A 20,269-nucleotide genomic window follows, 5' to 3' on the forward strand; every position below is an offset into this window, starting at 1 on the left:
CCCACATTTCAATGGGGTTAGGAATATAAGAGGATTGAGTATTTCTTTCCCAAGTAGTCTTTCTCTTCTGCCTCTAAACCCACACCCAGGCTGGCATAGGAGGATACGTATGTATGTATGTAGGGATGTAGGTAGGTAGGTAGGTAGGTAGACAGAGAGCTAGATAGATCTACATACACATGTATATACATATACATTAACTTGTAGGAATTGTAGGGCCTTGGTCACTGGATGAAGAAAACTAACACCACACAGGAAACATTCAGGTGAATCAGTCACACTTCTCAGGTCAATATTTAAAAAGCAAGCAGTTTGAGAGTAGGAATTGGAAGTTGGGCTCAGAGTAGTACCAAAGAGTACAATTCATTGTTCTGTCTTCTTCTTCTTGTTCAGTCATGTACAACTCTTCATGACCCCATTTGGGATTCTCTTCGCAAAGACCCTGGAGTGGTTTGTCATTTCCTTCTACAGCCCATTTTATGTTGAGGAAACTGATACAACCAGGGTTAAGTGACTTGCCCAGGGTCACACAGCTAGTGTCTGAGGCTGGATTTGAACTCAGAAAGATGAGTCTTCCTAATTCCCAGGCCCAATGCTCTATCTATCTAAGTCCCCAAACTAAAACTAATTATTTGAGTCAACTGCTTAATGCTTTCATTTAGCATATGAGGAAGCATTTAACTAAAGTTAAGTGATTTAGCAAATGCCACACAGGAGGAAAGATCATGCAAGAGAAAATTTGAGACAGAGACAGGATTATAACTCAGAATTTATGGGTTTCCCTTTAGTTATTTACTGAAACATCTTTCTTTTTGCTTTGTCTGTGCTATTACTTAAGTTTGAAATACTGTAAGCTACATTGTTCCTTTTATCTCCAGCTACACATTCTTTAGCACATAATCACTCAGACAAAACTCATTCTTTACCATTATCATTAAAATGTGAAGTTTTTCTCTCTTCTTTCAATCACAGTTAAGTCATTTGGAAATTTACACTGGTGTCTGAAGCAATATTACTATGAATGAGGTTAAGAAAATAAGTGCCTTCTATGTGTGAGAGATTCTGCTAGGTGCTGGGGATACAGTGAAATGACACAGTCCCTGCCTTCAAAGAGCTTATAATCTAACAAAAGGGATATAACACATAGATGAGTAAATATGATACAAGGTAGAATGTTCTAAGGGAAAATGAAAAATCTAAAATACTGTAAGAAAATTTCAGATTTATAGGATTTAGTTTAGGAAAGGATCTTCAATTTAGAAGACCTCATCTAGGCTAATCCCCGTTCCCCACCGCCCATTTTTACAGATGAGGAAAGCAAGACACAAGAAACTAGGTAAATTGCCCAAAATTACATTGGTAGTGAATAGCAGAGCAAGCAGTTAAGTCCAGGTCTTTGGACTACAAATCTAGAGCTCTCTCCACCATACCATAGGCATAGGGCCTCCAAGGGAGAGATCATTTTCATCTGGGATCAATATAAGCAACATAAACAATAGCAACCAATGTTTTTGGATGTGACAGCTCACATTTCTATTGTATGGTCCTTTAAATTTTAAAAGATATTTGTCCATGTAACAATCTTGTGAAATAGCACAAGTATTATTATTCCCATTTTACAGACTTGGAACAGTAAAGCAAATTCCCCAGAGTCACCCCAGGAGCAAATGGTAGAACTGGGACTTGAGCCAGGGTATTCTGCTTCCACAGCCAATAGCCTTTTCACTATACCATGGATGCCCATAATTATTTCTCCAAGTGTCCCAGGCAATGTGAAATCTCCGAGGGCTATAAAGTCCCTGGTTAATTGTAATAAAAATTAGAAAACAAAATTAGATAAACAAAATTAGGGCGGCATCAAAAAAGTTCAAGAGTATATGAGGAGGAAATGGCCAAAGTCTGGCATAAAATTACCTGGATACAAACATTTTTTAAAGCTTATATGTTTGCTATTTAATATTAACAGTAAGGGTTATTTAGCCTCTCCTGTTCTCTGCTTCCAAAAAAAAAAAGGTTCATAAAGAACACCCTAGAGAAAGAGGAGCCTGTCTGTTTTGATTCTGAATGAACATAGGTGACAGACATTTCCTGTCTGCAAAGTGAAAAGGAACATAGCAATGGGATCCTGTCATGCCTGATGCATTAACGTAAGAAGGAATGGAATCAGACATTAGTTACTCCACGAGAAAGCAAACGGTAAAAGCCTGAGTTTGCCAATATGTGACATTCTTTATTACACTAGGTAATACAAAGAACACACTGTCCGGTAGCCAAATGGCACTTTCCAAACTGAGGTACCAAGAACCAGAGGCATTGTGATTTTCCAGCACGCCAGAGCCTGTCAGTAGGAAAATCTAGGCTTTTCTGAGTTCAGACTCACATCTACCAGTCAATTGGCTAAGACTATCCTTAGTTCTGTGAGCTTGAGGTCCCCACCCCCAGAATGATTAAACTTACCTTTCTCCCTATGAGGAATTTTCTAGTTTGATATATGCTTCTTATTCTTGATAACTTTTAAAAAAAAATTCCAAAAATCTATGACACTCTGGTATATATCATTCAACTCGATTCAATTCAATAAGCATTTATTAAGACCTGTTACATTCCAAGCACTGTGCTAGGTGCTGAAAATACAAAGACAAAAATGAAAACAATCCCTGCCCTCAAGGAACTTACATTCTATCCTTGACATTTCAGAAATATTAACAATGAAACAGACATAATGAATGTTGCATCTAGAAACTCCTAAGTCTTGCTAGTGAGAACATTATAGCATACCTCACCATACTATATTAAAATATATTTTTGTTTTTTATTAGAAAAGAGTCTGCATTCTCTGGTTCAAATAATATTAAAATTCAGCATCTGTTCTGATCCAGGTCTGACTCAGGACAGTCTGATGTTTGGTGCTCAGGACTGGAATTAGATGAGATACTCTTAGAGCATATAACAGTTTTTTAAAGGGAAGTTCGCTTCAACAATAAGATGGAAAGGATACTCAGCAAAGATACAGTGTTGGTTTAGTTGGGTTCAGCTCCCGCTTTCATCATTTGCCATCTGGTGCACCCAGTCAGAAGGGTTTGTTGACTTGTGGGAATTCCCTCAATTCTGAGAAGCACCAACTATGCATGTGCCAGGCATTTATACCTTTGGCGACCAGAAAGCTCCGTCAGTGGTTGCAAATAACGCCCTGAACCAATTAAGTCTCAAGGACAGTGTCATTCCCTTTCAGTCTTACTTTCATAGGTCCCAACTAGATTAATAGCTGTTGCTCCTACTACAACTTCCAAAAAAAGATACTTATTTATTTTCCAAAAAAAAGATACTTAAAATGAGTAATACGTTACAATCTTTCCCCTTTTCACCTAGCCATCAAAAGTACCTTACGAATAGTTAAGGTCTCACAACATCTGTAGGTAGTACTCTCACCCTATATTCCATTTTGGAAAATTGAGGCACAGAGAATCAAGTGATGCTCTCAAAGAGGTCAATGGAAGAATTAGGAATAAAATGAAATGGTAATTTTAACTTCTAATCCCAATTGATTATATTTATCTTATACCTTGTCTTTGTACGATATATTTTACAATTTTATTTTTTTTAATCACCTAGATGCTTGTAAAAATCTCTGCTTGAAACATAAACTGGAGGAAAAAAAATTGGACTGGATGGAGACATTCCCCCAACTCAATCATGCTTGAAGAATACTTCTTTTTTTGTCCTCAGAGTACAATCCAGACATAGGCAAATGGGTTATTGCCACACCACATTGCAATGGTAGCATGCAATCTTCCTCTTCCAATTTCTTTCAGAATTGATAATTTTGTTACAGCAGGTTCCTGCAATGAAATAGCAGAGACCCCAGTTAATTGGTAAGGCAACAATATTCTAAAACTTTCATGATTTTATAAGTGTTTATTAAGTACTTACTCTGGTTAGGTAGGTGCTATTCTAAGTGCTGAGGATATAAAAATAAAAATTTCTATTCTCCTTCCAATAATAGGTGTGGGTCTTATATTTTTAGGATTACTGTTAAGGATTCTATTTCCATTATATAGGGCTCACTTTTTTTGATAACTTGATGGTTTGGAAATTTCCTCACCAAGAATTCGTTATACCAATGAAATCACAGATCTGGTCCAAAACTAATTGAACTAATAATTTCCTTTGGCAGTCTATGTGATTGACGGTTCTGATCAATCTCTCTCTGTGTCTCTCTGTCTCTGTCTCTCTCTTTCTCTCTCTCTCTCTCTCTCTCTCTCTCTCTCTCTCTCTCTCTCTCTCTCTCTCTCTCTCTCTCTCTCCTGAGGATGTGGGGATCAATTGCTTAAAAAATCCTGAGAGTACAGATTTAGGATATAAGCAAACTTGATAAAACTGACAAAGGATATAGGGAGTATCTCTCCCAAAATCTCCCCCTTTTCCAACAGACTTAATAATTTGTTTCCCTGTATTCACAGGATCACAGATCTAGAACTGGGAGGGTCCTCAGAGGTCATATAGTCCAACCCCCTCATTTTACAGATGAGGAAACTGAGGCCCAGGGTGATTAAATGACTTGCCCAAAGTTATACAGGTGATAAGCATTACAGGTAGAGTTTGAACCCAGGACCTCAAACTCCAGAGCCAGGGCTCAGTCAGTTGACATCAAAATCCATGAAAGCTCTAAAGAACGGCATCATGCTTCTTTCAGAGGCAGTATGACAGGGGAGCTATTGCTAAAAACAAAATTGGGTAAGAGGATCCCAGGTAGAAAAAAAAAAACTAGATGAGTACAGTGATGCCAAAGGAGAAAAAAAAAATAGAGTGACATGGAGCCAGCCCTGAACTGAGGAAGTATCTCTGAGATTTTAAGATGAGCAGGAGGCTCCATGTGATAGCGTTGGCAACCTGGAAGAGGTGCCAGATCTGGGCATGGGACTCAGGTTAAGCTCAGTACATTGGGGGACGCATCACAAGACTCTCTTCCCAAGCTACTTTCTGTTTTGTATCCTAACATCACTCACTTTATCTAAGGGGGAAGAGAGATAAGAATCAGCTAAAATATTCACAGGCAGGTTCTCAAGTTGTGCGCTGAAAAATGTAAATGCAGGAAAATAATGTAACTCTAAGACAGAAAGGATATCTTGCAGTATGTGATTGTAAAGAACTGCACCTCAAACACTCACTAGCTGTATGACCCTGGGCAAATCACTTAACCCTAATTGACTCCAAAAAAAAAAAATGTGTGTGTGTGTGTGTGTGCGTGTGAGAGAGAGAGAGAGAGAGAGAGAGAGAGAGAGAGAGAGAGAGAGAGAATAGAACCCTGTAATAAAGTATTTTTGCTCTAGGAGTGGAAGAGAGTATATAAATGGGATGACACAATGGGAAGGTAAAAAGATTTAACAAGGCAGTCCATTGATGGAATGGAGTGGGGGGAGAAGGGGTGCCTTCAGGTCCCTGACATTGGAGGAGTTCTAGCAGAGACTGAATGTTACATTCAGTCATAAAGAAGATTCCTACTTCTAGTAAGAGCTGGACTAGATGATCTCAGAGGTCCCTCTCAGCTCTGACATTTTATTTTATTCCTTCACAAGATTTATAAATACAAGGTGCAATGAGTGTAGTAAGATTCCATAATGGATGAATATGATAGGATATGTGACAGCTTAAGGCTAGAACTAAGTCCTCAACTCTAAGAATTTTCTAATGGGAAAATCACATACCATTAACATCAGGTTAGGCACCCATCCTGGTCACATATGCCATACAAACCAAAATAATTAAACTAATTCTGGCAGCATTACTACTATACAAATTTCAAAGAATTCTGGGCAAAGGCAATATTCCAAATACTTACGTTTGATGTTGTTTCACAAATTCTGCAAACTGTTGATCTTTGGCATAAAGTTCAAAAAGCCTGGCTCTTTCTTGAATCTCCTTTTTTAAAAAATGAGAAAATGCTTCAGAAAAATTTCAAAAACAAAAACAAATTATCTTTTAAATGGGCTTATGGCATCCTACTATTTTCCACTTGCATTCCCCAGGAAAAAAAAAAACACATTATCCCTTCAGAGAAAGAGGTAGAGGTTCTAATACTACCTTACCAGTCTCTGTATTAATAGGGACTATAAAGAAGGGTGCTGGTGTGCCCCATTACATATCTTCTCATCAAGGTAAAAAGAGTTCTTTTATATGTTTTTCTGCAGATGTCCCAAATTTAAATTGATACTACTCAACATTATGCCATATGTATTAGGTCACCTTTGTGCATGCATGCGTCAGCATCATTGTGTGTTTCATGGTGTCAAGACAGATAACCACAGAACAGCTTTCGCACTATACACACACACACATACAATATATACACACGTATTAGACATGTATATAAATGCATATATGTCTGCATACTACATACATTATATCTCTTTCATGTGCTTATATACTACATACACCTATATATGTGTGTATATATACATGCAAGTGTATATATATATATATATACACACATATATATATATACATATATATATATATATATATGTATATATATATATATATATATGTGGAGAGAGAGGGAACAAAAGAGAGAATTGACAGAGGAACAAAATCACACACCTCACTGGTAAGCTCATGGTCCTCATGGATGTGCCTGATTTCTTCACCACTGAAGGCAGTAGGCACCTCTCCACTGGCAGAGCTATAGGAAGTAAGCTGAGGGTAGCTTCTCCCATACTGATCATCTCCAGTGACATCACCCTCAAATACAGGGTTGTACTTCACAGCACTCTCAAGGGATGGGGGGCTGTCTCTCCTCCTGTTGTAATCATACAACACAGTCAACCCACAGTTTAGTCAACTCTACCTTGGGGATTTTATCTAAATCAGAACGTTGAATATGGACCTCATATTGGAAATAGAGAGGCTGTCACTAGAGGCTGAATGTACATACCAAGGTGTGACTATCAGAAGTGTCAAATCTAATCACCAAATATTTATTCATTAATGAATGTGCCTGTTTGATTCTGGTACTTGGCTGAGGAATGAGCATATCCATTTTCTATCTTCTAGGAACATATATTAAAAGAAATGACTCCTCTGAGGGCAAACCAGTTTGGAAACAAAGAGAATTTATCAGTGAGAGTCATGATAATAATAGCTAACATTTATATCGTGCTTACTATGTGTCATGCACTATGCTAAAACACTTCACAATAATTATTTCATTTAATCTTCACAACGACCCTGGGAGGTAGCTGCTATATGATCCCCATTTTACAGATGAGGAAAGCAAAAGTTAAATGGCTTGCTCAGGGTCACACAGCTAGGAAAGGTCTGAGACTGGATTAAACTCAGGTCTTCCTGACTCCAGGTCCAGTGCTCCAAATACTATACTACCAACTGCCTCTTGGAATAGGCATATAATTACCAAAAGACTAGCATTTGAAATAGGCTACTCTAGCAACAACGGGACAGAGAGTAATAATGTTTTGTGATCATATAGCCACCCAAAAAATACTGGAGCACTCTCTTCAAAATGGTGGCGTATTTCACCACCAGATGAAGCCACACCTGCTGAAACAAAGCCCCATTTTTTAGTTCTTGTCCAAAATCTATCCCAACTGATGATCTGACTTTGATTACCATTCAATCTGAGATGATTCAAAATAGCAATCATTTGGGTTCTTCACACAAAAGGAGAAATGGAGTCACTGCAAAGAGACTTGTGCTTTCACTTACCTGAGGGAACCTTTTCTTTCTCTCTTCACATACTGGTCTCTCAGAGTCCTAGCCAAGAAGAAGAGGACTGCCAAGACCACAAGAAGAAAGCCTATCACTGAAGCAACAGCAATTCCTATCACCCGAGGCTCCGACATGTAGTCTTCACAGTGTTCCCCTCGATACCACCAGTTCTCACCTACACGGCATCTAGAACATAAAAACCCCACCACAAAAACCATATCACCATTCAGAAAAATGGTCCAGTCACTAAATCACTGGTAGCTGTTATGGTGAGGAGCAGAGAGAAGAAAGGATTTAGCTAAAAGTGATGAATGTTAGAGCTGAAAGGAGACTTTGTTTTTGTTGTTCAATCATTTCAATCATGTCCAAGTCTTCATGACCCCATTTTAGGTTTTCTTGGCAAAGATACTGGAGTGGTTTGCCATTTCCCTCTCTAGCTTATTTTACAGATGAGGAAACTAAGGCAAACAAGGTTAAGTGACTTTGCCCAGGGTCACATAGCTAGTAAGTGCTCCTTAATTCAAATCTGACTCACCCCTTGGAAAATGGGGGCATGTTGATTTTGGGCTAGAGTCCAATGTTGCCTCCAACCTCCAAGAAGTCAGAACCAAGAAGGCCTAGATCATAGAAAGAAAGAACAGGGCTAGAAGTATGTGATCTAATTAGAGTGAGTAAAAGTTGTAGATGGGTTTAGGAACCTTGGTATTCAGCTTTCTTCTTTCAATCTCTCTTTCAGTGGATAGAGTGCTGGGCTTGGCATCAGGAAACTCTGAGTTTAAATCGAGCCTTAGACACTTGCTAGCTGTGTGACCCTGAGCAAATCACTTAATCTCCTTCTGCCTCAGTTTCCTCAGCTGTAAAATGGGGATCATAATAATACTCATCTTGTAGGGTTGTTGTGAAGAGCAAATGAAATAATAATTGTAAAGGGATTATAGCACAGTGCCTGGAACATGTTAGGTGCTTAATAAATACTTGTTCCCTTTCCTTTTTCTTTCCTTACAATTAAGTAGGCTAGCTCTGTTCTAGGGCTCATTCTCTTCCCTTTCAATGGACCCAAAGAGAATTTTCTCTTTTCTGTTCCTCTTCTCAAAGGTAGAGCAAAAGAGAGCATCATGGCTCCCTACCCATTCTATGGATGGTGGTATAGAGAAGGCTGCTCTTCTGGTGAGAAAAAGTCTACTCTCTTTTCCTCTTTTTTGGTTAGTAGTTGGGGAGACCCTTGGTCTTTTGTTAATATAGCCCTAATAGGATCCTGCAGCATTATCCATGCCAGCTTTCTATCAGAAAAAAATTTGTTCTCAGAGAGATCATTGGCTTCCCCAAGTCCACATGACTCCAGAGGCATATGGCAGAGAAAGAAGTAGAACACAGGTCTATGTGACTAGAACAATGGCTATTCCATGCAACAGGCAAGGGGAGAGGCCCCGTGGAGTGGGTACAGTTACATTATACTCTAGTTGGGATTCTTGTGAAGAATTTTATTTTTGCATTACATGTGAGTCATTTCAAGAGGATTTACATGTGATTCTTGAGCTATGAATTTTCCCAGATGGTCCATGCACTTTAAGATTTTCATTTAAAAACTGCAGGTGTTTATTCAGTGAGATTCAGCCAGACAGGCACTCTATTGGTCACTGCCAATGGCCCTCAGTAAAAAGAGTGAAACTGAGCCTTTAAAAACTTATAGTAGAGCAATCACATGAACTGTTTCTGATAGAAGGATGGGAGGTAAGATAATTGCTGGAAAAAATATAATTTTACTTTACCTCACAGAGTTGTTGTGGGGGAAAGTGCTTCTTAAAACTTAAAATATTTTGCAAATATAAATATCCCTCTGCTTCAAGTTACTCACTATGTGATCTTGGTCGAGCCTCTTAACTTCTCTGATTCTGACTTTGCTTAGTTTTTAGGTGATAATAATAATAACATGTGTTCTGCTTCCCAGGACTAATATGCAAATCAAATTAAATGATGAATGTGAAAGTGTCTTGTAACTTTTAAAACATTATACCTATGTAAGGTATTAATAATAATAATAGCCATCACATAGCTAAGATCTGGTCCTCACAACACCCTGGGGAGGTAGGTACTATTAGTATCCACACTTTACATATGAGGAAACTGAGGCAACCATTAATGATTTACCAGGGTCACACAGCTAGTAGGTATCTGAGGCTGGATTTGAACTCAAGTATTCCTGACCCCAAGACCAGTGCTCTATCCTCTGAGCCACCTAGATGCCATTTAACATGTAAAATTCTACAGGTGCACACTTTACTACACAGAGCAGTATTCCAACCCTGCCAAACAAAAATAGCTGCTAATGGCATACCTACAAATGGCCCCGTGCCCAGGGATAATGTCACACTTTCCATCATTCAGGCAGAAATCTGGCTGTAGCTCACAGACACTCTGACAGGGCAGTTCTTGGAGACTCTGGTAACCAGGGTAACATATACATTCAGCTTCTCCACTCCAGCGGTTCACCACACACTCAGAAAATTCATTGCAAGCTTGGAACTTACAAGGATCAGCTTGATCACCTGAAAATTTAAACAAAGCAGAAAAGGGACCCTATTCAGTGAGGCTCCTAGAGCTTGTATTCCATTGGCCTGGCCTTTGAGGACCAACAGTCACCTCCATTCCACAGTGGGAATCGTAGGAGCCTAGATTTAGAGCTGGAAGAGACCTTAGAGTCATTGAGTTCCACTAATCCTTTTTATAGGGAAGGAAACTGAGGCCCAGTGAATTCACACTTTTCATGCAATTCAGCTAGGGTAGTGACTTATACACAGTGAGCAGATGTCTGAGGTGAGATTCAAACTCAAGTCTTCCTTATTCCAAGTCCATCTATTGGAGTAGGACCTTAATAGGTAATTTTCTATTTTTCCTGGATCTGCTTCTCATCATAAGTAGCTAGATGGTACAGTAGATAAAGTGCTGGGCCTGGAGATAAGAAGACCTAAGTGCAAATCCGGTCTCAGACACTTACTAACTATGTGATTCTGGACAAGTCACTTAACATCTGTTTGTCTCAATTTCCTCAACTATAAAATAGGGATAATAACAACCCCTACTTCCCAGGGTTGTTGTAAGGATTAAATGAGATAATATTTGTAAAGTGCTTAGCTTAGTTTCTGGCACATAGTAGGTCTTCTGTAAATACTTATTCCCTCTCTCCCATCTTTCATTAGTATTGGGAATTCAAGACAAGGAATTTTTTCTGCCTCTTTCTCTACAGTTTATAGTCTCAGAGAGTTGCCTTTAAGCACTGAAATATTAAATGGTTTGCCCAAGTTTACATAATTATTATATATCAGAGGATTTGAACTCAAGTCTTCCATGCTTCAGGGACAGATTCATGAAATTCATCATGAAAGGTTGCCTCACTCTGTGGGTAATATCCACAGGAAAACAAGAATAATGGAATTTTTAAAGTTAGAAAGGGCCTTATAGACTACCTAACCTAATCTCTTCATTCTTCTGGATAAGGAAATTTGGGCCTAGAGAAGTTAATGATTGCTTCAAGTCATCTAATTAATCAATTTGTTAGTGATAATTCATGACAGCATCATTCGTTGGCTCCCAATATAGCACTCTTTCCCCATGGCTGCCTTCAGAGATGACCTCTGACTTATAAATACTTTTGATTTTTCTTCCACTAAAGTCTTTCTCTAATGCCTAATTTTAGCCTAGAGCTGACATTAGGTTTTCAAAGGCAAAGTAAGCAGGGTATAAGCTCTGGAGAGCCTACTAATCTGGATGGTTTTTCTTGTTCTGGTCCAGGCTTCCTGATGAGGAGATTCTCTCTATAAAAGCAAATTACTATTAATTTTCTTAGAGAATTGCTTGGGGCATTGATTTTCTCAGATTAGTACAACCAGTATGGGTCAGGAGCAAGACTTCTACCCAGTTTGTCTTGACTCGAGACCAGCCCTCCATCCATTATGGATAAGCTTAGATTATGGGCCTAGTGGCATCAATTGTACAAGGACCAGCCTAGCTAAGTTAGGAGAGGTTCATCACAAGTGGGACTGCAACATAAGTTCTCAAAGTGGGCAATACCATTCCCTGGAGGGGTGCTGGAATGATCCAGGGGAGCAGTAGTAGCCTCTGGTGCAATTGGGAGGCATTGAATAAAAACAAGGGAGCAGTGGAAGCATAAAGAAAGAAGAGAAGAAAATTTTGAAAAACCATTCGTACATATTTCATCTGTTGTGTAATAGAGTTAAAGCCATAGTGATTATATTATTTTCCAAATAAGCACACAAAATGCAAGTTATAACCAATCAGTGGTCAAGTCTTCTGATAGGTCTTAACAAGCAAGCTTTGGCAGACGAGCATATGGCACATTGTTGGGAAGTCCAGCATGCATTAGCAGGAATATGTGCATGTAATGACTTTTTTATAATATACTATACAATTGCATGACACAATATTGCATCATCAAAATTTCAATGTAAGAAAAAACCCCAAAATTTGCAATAAATTTTTAAATTTAAGATGCATCATTTTTTTAGAAAATATTTTATATTTTTTTGAAATGATGCAAATTTTTTTAAAAAATCATTAAAGGGTTAAAGAAACTAGATTTCCAGGGGAGGGCGATGAGTAATTTTTTTACAAAGGAGGGAGTAGACAAAATAAGTTTGAGAACCTCTGGACTACAGGGTGATGTTTTTCCCATCACAGCAATTCTCAATGATCTTCTACTAAGAGAAGATATCCAAAGTTACAATCTGCATTGTTAAGAGGCTACCCATGCCTCGGAAATTCTAAATCCTTGGATATGTAAGTATTTTAACTTTTCAAAGTATTTCATATGCATTGTTTTATTCTGTTATAATAAGCCTACAAGGTGTTCATAGCCACAACTGATAGATAAGTAAAGTGAGAGTCGGAGAACCAAGACCACATGTCTAGTAAGTGGCAGAGCCAAGAGTAGAATCCGGGTCTTCTGAAAAAAAAATTTCCAGGCATTAAATCCATATACTGGTTTGAAGTTTCTTCTACATTTGGGTTAATTCCAGGGTCATTATCATTGTTTTCAAATGGCCCTGTATATAGCAGATAGAGAACCTAGCCTCAGAGCCATCATGACCTGTGCAAAAGTCATGCCTCTGACATACACTTGGCTATGTGACCCTGGGCAAGTCACTCAATTAAAAAATAAAAATGTTTTCAAATGTCACCTGATGCAATTGAGTTCTAGAGAATTATTTTACTTACTTGAGATAGAGAGAATGACTTCACTGAAGAAGTGTAATTAAAAACTTCCCTTAAAAGGATATACTATTTCAACTCTCTCTTCTAGGCCAGGGAAATGAGTTTTGCATCATCTTTGTTCCCTAATCTTTTCCAAATCCCACTAAAGCCTAGGGCCATGAACCATGGAAACAGATTGTAGTGTTCTGCCTAAGAAATATGCATCAGTGTGTCAAAAGCAATTTTACATGCTTTGAGATTCAATAAGAGCTTCATTTACCACTTGCCATTTGCAACTCTGCCCTCCTCCACCTCACCAGGCTCTATGTTTCTCCCCACACTGTGTTTTGTGTCAAGCATAAAGGGATATATTGCAGAGAAAGAAAGCTGCTGTTGACTTCAGGGGAGGATACAGAAAGACCACAGCAACTTCTAGGGAGGTTAGATAATAACAAAACAAAAAAAAGGAATTTGAGGGAGGGAAAAAAACAGTAACAACAACACCCAACTGTGTATAGCAACCTGACGTCATGTGACAATTGACTCTCACTATTTTAAAAATAACTCCATGTGGGATGACCTGGTGGTGGGAAGATCCTCCATCATTACAACCTTTTCACCTTTATTTTTCCTCTTTCCCTGGTTGGGGATGCCCAGAACCCAACAGGGCTGCTTTACTGTTCTCATGGCTTAGATGAGTTGGGAATCACCAACTCTATTTCTTCCAGTAAGATGGAGGACCAACAAGCTTTACTATCTCCTCTGACACTGACTCTATAAAGTCCCCCTGGACTTACCATCTGCCCCACTTCTATGCCCTGTAAATGCCTAGCATTGCCAAGACCCCCTCTACTTCATCTATAGGACTTTCAAGCCTTTCTATTCACTGGGAAGCAGAACTTTCATTTACATATTGCCTCCCCCAGTTAGAATGTAAACTGCTTAAGAGCAAGTATTGTCTCCTGGTTTCTCTTTGCATCCCTAGCACTTAGTATAGTGCATGATTTTTCATTCACTCATCATCTATTTGAAAAAAATATATATCTAGAAAGAGGAAGCAGTGAAGGCAGTAACCAACTCAGAAAGATTCAATATACTGACCAATGTCCTTTTATCCTATTCTGGTTCTAGTACCTGTTCTTAGCAGGGGCCTATTCAAGTTCTGCTGCCTTGACAGTCTGTGGGAGCCCCTACCAAGACTGTCATCCCTGAAGGAGCCCATGAATGTGCTAAAGTACCAAGGGGATGGAAGATCAAAATTCCACTATATATTTTTACAATTCATCCCCCTTGCTCTTGAGTATTCCTTTCAAATGTTAGCAATTAGAAAATAATTTAAACCAGGTCTGGAATTGAGCCTTATGGAAAATGTCTGTAGTGTTCCTGAAACATATGACATAAACATAATATGTATAAGCCCCAAGTTCTTAGCTAATCTTGAGAAAGTAATTATGCAAAGGTGTCCATAATCCAAAATACATGTAATTGTAGCACCATACTGATCCAAATATAATATATTCCTAAATATAGGCTATATCCCTAAAATTCAATATCTCTAAAAGGAAAATTTGCATGTGTATCTACATATATACACATGTGTTATATGTGTACATATACATGATGTATATATACATGTATTATGATTTCTATCAAAAATAACATTTAATTACCATATCTTAAAAATATTTTTGCTAGCAGTTTTTTTTAACATCATTATATTTAAATAAAGATGCAACTCACTTTTATTATCACTGCCATGATGACTTTGTAATTTTTGTAGTGTTTTGAAAGCAATCAGAGGTAGCACTCTGGTTTTATGTGTCATAACTACAATGTTAAATGCACTGATTTATTCCATTTCTTGGTGAATGTAATGTTTTATAAATAGCACAGGATAATGATCTCAGGCCATTCAATTCAAGCAATAAATACATTTGGTACAGACTATATAAAGTGCCATGCTACGTATTGAGGGAGATACAATATATATGACAGACAATAGGTTATTTGAGGACATAAACTATTTCGTTTTTTTTTTTAAATCAAGTATCCAGCACCAAGTAAATATGTCTAATTTTTTTAATGTTGAATAAAGAGGAAGAGAGAATTCCATCTGGGGAGATCAAAGAAGGCTTCATGGTTGGAGTATCATTTAACCCAGACATTAAAGGATGGGTAGGATTGAACAGGCAGAGAAGAAGAAAGACATTCCAGGCAAGGGGGAAACATTGACAAAGGCCCCAAAGGGCAGAGCACAGCCACTGAAATCCCCTCCAGCTCATGGTCTAAGTCACTGTGTTCAAAGTGCACAAAGAATACTGGAAAATGATACGTAAAAGGAGGGTGTCATGCTAAGAAGTTTAGGCCACATTTGTCACTCAATCAACTAACATTTATTAATTTCCTGCTCTGTGCTAGGCACTGTGCTAAGCAAAAAAACAAAAACAAAAACAGTCCCTGATCTCAAGGAGTTCCCAGTCTAATGGGGAAACAAGATGCAAACTATGTCTAAATAAGATCTTTACAGGATAAACCAGAGGTAGTCTCAGAAGGAAGGCACTAAGATTAAGCAAGAAAGTCTAGGAAAAGTTTCTTTCAGAAGGTCAGGTGTCAGCCAAGACTTGAAGGAGGCCAGAGATGCCAGCAGGCAAATGTGAGGAGGAAGAGATTCCAGGAACAAAAGACAGCCAGTGAAAATGCTCAGTTAAGAGATAGTGTATCATGTGTGACCAAGAGCAAGGAAACCAGTGTCACTGGACTGCAGAGCATGTTGAGAGATGTAAGGAATAAAAAGATTAGAAAGGAAGGTGTCATGTTATCCAGGGCTTTAAATGCCAGAGGATTTTTTATTTTATCCTGGAGGTAATAGGGACTTGAGTTTATTGAATGGGGGTGAGAGGGAGGGTGACATGACACGATGCTTTAGGAGCACCAACTGGACAGCTGAATGGAAGATGGATTGGAGTGAGGAGAGAGCTGAGGCAGGCAGACACACCAGCAGGCTATTGCAATCGTCCAGGCTTGAAATGATGAGGGCTGGCACTAGACTGGTGGCAGTGTCAGAGTATCAGGAAGTAGGGAAGCTTTCTTCGGTGATATGTATGGAGGAGGGAGAGAGGAGTGGACAAGATTATCATGCATTAAGAATATTGTTCTAGTGGCATTGGTTAAGGACGGGTTGGGGGAGGAAGAGACCAGAGAGAGTCTAGCTAGTAAGGTATTGCAGTATTCTAAGAGACAAATAGTACAGGTCTGAACTAAGAAGGTGACAACAAAAAGGAAGGGGAAAGTGGTCGAGAGTTTTGGAACCAGAATTGATTAGACTCATCAAGTGAGTGGATGTGAGAGTGAAGGAGAGAAATGAATCAAAGGTTTCACTGAAGTTTCAAACGTAAGTGACTGGTTGACATAAGTGGAGTTTTTCAATTAATTTTTCAAAAACTAGAACAGGAGTGGGGAACCTAAGGCCTCAAGGCCACATGTGGCCCTCTAGGTCCTCAAGCTTGTTCCTTCACAGAACAAATCCCCTTAATAAAAGGATTTGTTCTGTAAAACTTAGGCCTCAAGGCCTAAGGCTCTCCACCCCTGAATTAGAACAATTTATATTTTTTAAAAGCTCATTGAAAGATTATAACAGCTGTTTTTTAAACTAAAATAGTTGACAAGCCAACCAATATTTAATATTTTCTGATACATTTTACTGACAGAGATTTTTAAAAAGTGGCAGATTTTAATCACTGACATAGAATAATCAGTATATACAGTAATGAACATCAACTTCAATATTGCTTTTCAGGATGAAACACTGGAGTCTTACTGTTTGAAGGGAGATATTTGAAGAAAGAGGACAAAGGTGAGGTTCCAGTGGGACATGCCAGTGGAGGGTAGCATGGCATGGAAATAGTACTAGATCTGAATATTGGATTTGAAGAATTGCACCTGGATTGGAATCCTAGCTCTCCTACTCACTAGCAGTGTGAACTTGGGGAAATCACTTAACTTCCTTGGGCCTCCATTTCTACATCTATAAAATGAAGAGGTTGGATGAGGTGATTTCTAAAACCCCTTTCAGCTCTAAATATTAGAGCATGTTTCTCAACAGAGGGGAAAAAATCCACAGAAAAGGAGATATTAAAGATTTGAGAGAAAGGGGATAACTGAAGGATCAAACTCCTGGAGGATATGGGCAGCAATAACCTTAAGGATGTAGACAGAGAAGTCTTATAAGGAGAAGGGAAAAGTCTTCCTCATAAAAAACAGAAAGTAGAGAAATGTGATATGGAAAGGAAGGAAGCTAAGACTATTCCTATCAAATGGCCTCCATCTTATTAATAAAGTAGGAAATGAGGTCATCTGTTGATAATGAAAGGGCAGGATGGCCCTGGGGGATTGAAGAGAATGAAAAATCGGAGATGAACACATTTGACTTGAAAGTGGGAGATGGGCTAGGTCATTTCCTCTGCTTTTAATGGGTAATGGATTGGTCTTTCCTGGTGCCAGAGGCCATCTGCTTCCTTCTAAGGCAAACAACAAAACCTTCTCCATAATTACCTTGAATGAAGCTGAAAACATGAAGTTTTTAAAATAGAACAAATAATTCTAGCCTGGCCAATCCTCCATATTCCCACCCAAACCCATGGTCTCTTTTGATGTAGAGGATGGCAGTGTGAAAGGGGTAGGATTGGGATGATGGATGAAATTCTAGGAGCCAATATCATTTTCTGTATCCATGTGTTCAGACTTGACTCATATTCTATCATCAGTGGGTAATGGCAACTAACTTTAAGTTATCCTTAAAAATAACAATGCAATGATTAGCTTGGATCATGTTTTTATGACCCTTTTTTATGCTCAACCTCTCTGGAGAGGGCATTCGAAGTAAGCACTTATACAGTTTATATGGAATACTGGGCAGCCATTGCATCTTCACCTCTGCCTCATACAATCACTAGCATCCTTCATAGTTCAGCTCAGGTGCAATACCCTACAGGAAGCCTATCCTGATTCTCCCAATCACTAGTGTTTATCCTCTGGTAATACGTACTTTATAAATATTTCATATATGTATGTATATATTTAAATACATTCTTTGTATATATTTCATATTCTATTTTCTACATACATGTTTTCCCCCAGTAGAATGTAAGCCAATACCTTAGTTCAGGTCCAATAGCTTGGATTATTGCAATGGCCTCCTGCTTGGTCTCTCCCTGTTTTAAATTATCCTTCAAATAGCTACCAAAGTGATTTTCCTTAAGCATAGATCTGACCATGTTACTTCCCTGCTCAAACAGCTCCAGAGGCGGGAGATTACTGCTTCCAGGTTAAAATATAAACTCTGATTTTTAAAGCCCTTCACCACCTAGCCCCAGTCTATCTCTCTGACCTCATTGCACATTAATCCCCTTCCCATACTCTACATTCCAACCACACTGGCTTTTTTTCTGTTCTTCACACATTGTACTCCATCTTCAGCCTCTGACTCTGCATTAGATGCCCTGCATGCCTGGAATACACTCACCTTTCACATCTACCTCCTTGAACTCTTCAGTTCCTTTGAGATCCAGATCAAGTACCACCTTTCTGAAACCTTTCCCGATCCCTCCAGGTGCTGGTGGATTTCCTTCTGAAATACTTTGTATTTACCTGCCTGGTATGGATTTTGTTTTTATTTTGCATGCACTTACATATGCACATGCTGTTTCCCCCAGTAACATGCAAGCTAACATGTAACATGTAAATAACATGAAAGCCAAGGATTCTGTCACTTGTTTTTATATTTCTAGTACTTATTAGCATGATGTGTGGCACAGGGGAGGCAATTAATTAATGCTAGTTGAACTGAAAGTGAACTCTTCATTTCACACATTCACAGGAAGTTAAGTAGTAAGGAGATTATCATTATCCACCAGAGCTAGATGGCTCAGTGAATAGAGCCCTAGAACTGGAGTTGGGAAGACCTGAGTTCAAATCCTACCTCAGACACTTACTAATTGTGTAGCCTTGGGAAAATCACTTAACCTCTGTTTGCCTGTGCTTCCTCAACTGTAAAATGGGATTATAACAGAGCCTACTTCCCAGGGTTATTGTGAGGGTCAAATGAGACAATATTTGTAAAGCATTTAGCACAGTGCCTGGCATGTAGTTGACACTAATAAGTACTCATTTCCTTGCTTCTTTATCCATGAGAAGTACATCAACTTCTATGGACACGAGAGAGCCATTGGTTTCCAAGAAGAAGCTATGTGTCCAAGTACTAAATTTACTCAATGCATCCAATATAGACTATTCCACTGGTGGTATAGCCTGTGCTGGACAAATTAGAAAGAGATGAGGAAGACAGGCAAGGGAATATCACTGTGGAATGTTGTGTATACTGCTGTCAGATGGAGTCATGATTTTTGTTTGACTGTTTTTCTTTGTACAATGGAGGTCCCACTGATTGGTATGGAGACATCTCCAGAAATGGCCATGATATAAAAACAAAAACCATCATTAAGGAAAGGGAAAATAAGCATTTATATAGTGCATACTATGTACCAGGCGCTGTGCTAAGCACTCTACAAATATCTCATTTGATCCTTAAAACAACCTATGACATAGGCACTCTTGCTATCCCCACCTTACAGCTGAAGAAAATGAGATAGACAGAGGTTAGATGAATTGTCTAGGGTCACACAACTGGCAAGTGTTTGAGGTTGAATTTGAATTTGGGTCTTTCTGACTCTAGGCCCAAGGTTCTATCTACTGTGCTACCCAGCAGCCAATAAAACCCATCATATAAAGAAACTAAGGCATACAAGTCACTATTTCATTGTCTGAAAGCCTCACAATCAGAATCATTACCTGATTCTACATCCAGGGAATATTTATCAATGGCTAGGTTCATGGTTTGGTAGGCAGTGTTGCAGAAGTCTTCCAGAATTGTATACACAGCATTGTTGACATTGTGAGGTACGGGTTTAGCAAACTTCACCCGGCTGTTCACCACGATGCTGCCATTTCTGAAGTTCAGGATTTCCAGATTCTGGAATCCAGTGAGATTTGATTGAAGATAGGGAACTAGCTACCATTCATGAGAAATAAGAACAAGTTTATGAACAGGAAACTTACACATGCCCCCGCCATTTTTCCCCAATGACATTCCCAACATTAATCAGCTGCTCAAATGCTGCAGCACTTCTCCAAAAGATATCTGGTACTCAAGAATACTACAGCTTGTAAAATAATCTTGGTATATTCTGACCTCCCTTGGCTCATACTAAGGAATCAAATTTAAATATAACGATATTAAAGGCATTGTTATTCCTGGGGATTGATCTCACCACTTTAAATACCA

At 38.7% G+C, this 20,269-nt stretch overlaps 1 protein-coding gene across 1 annotated transcript in view; it reads right to left on the reverse strand.

The window, feature by feature from the left end:
- Window positions 1-2,568: 2,568 nt before the first annotated feature.
- Window positions 2,569-20,269, reverse strand: part of IMPG2 (interphotoreceptor matrix proteoglycan 2) — a 95,542-nt gene continuing 77,841 nt past the window's right edge. Inside the window, exons 14-19 of the mRNA XM_078146136.1 lie at window positions 19,777-19,996; window positions 10,058-10,268; window positions 7,720-7,908; window positions 6,598-6,796; window positions 5,840-5,919; window positions 2,569-3,839 (exon numbers count right to left, since the gene is read on the reverse strand). Of these exons, the coding sequence (XP_078002262.1) occupies window positions 3,827-3,839; window positions 5,840-5,919; window positions 6,598-6,796; window positions 7,720-7,908; window positions 10,058-10,268; window positions 19,777-19,996 (912 nt within the window). The 3' untranslated portion in view covers window positions 2,569-3,826. The remainder of the gene's footprint in view (window positions 3,840-5,839; window positions 5,920-6,597; window positions 6,797-7,719; window positions 7,909-10,057; window positions 10,269-19,776; window positions 19,997-20,269) is intronic.

Source organism: Phascolarctos cinereus, unplaced genomic scaffold, assembly GCF_003287225.1.
Source record: "Phascolarctos cinereus isolate Bilbo 61053 unplaced genomic scaffold, phaCin_HiC Scaffold_726;HRSCAF=1367, whole genome shotgun sequence".
In the NCBI taxonomy this organism is placed as follows: Eukaryota; Metazoa; Chordata; class Mammalia; order Diprotodontia; family Phascolarctidae; genus Phascolarctos; species Phascolarctos cinereus.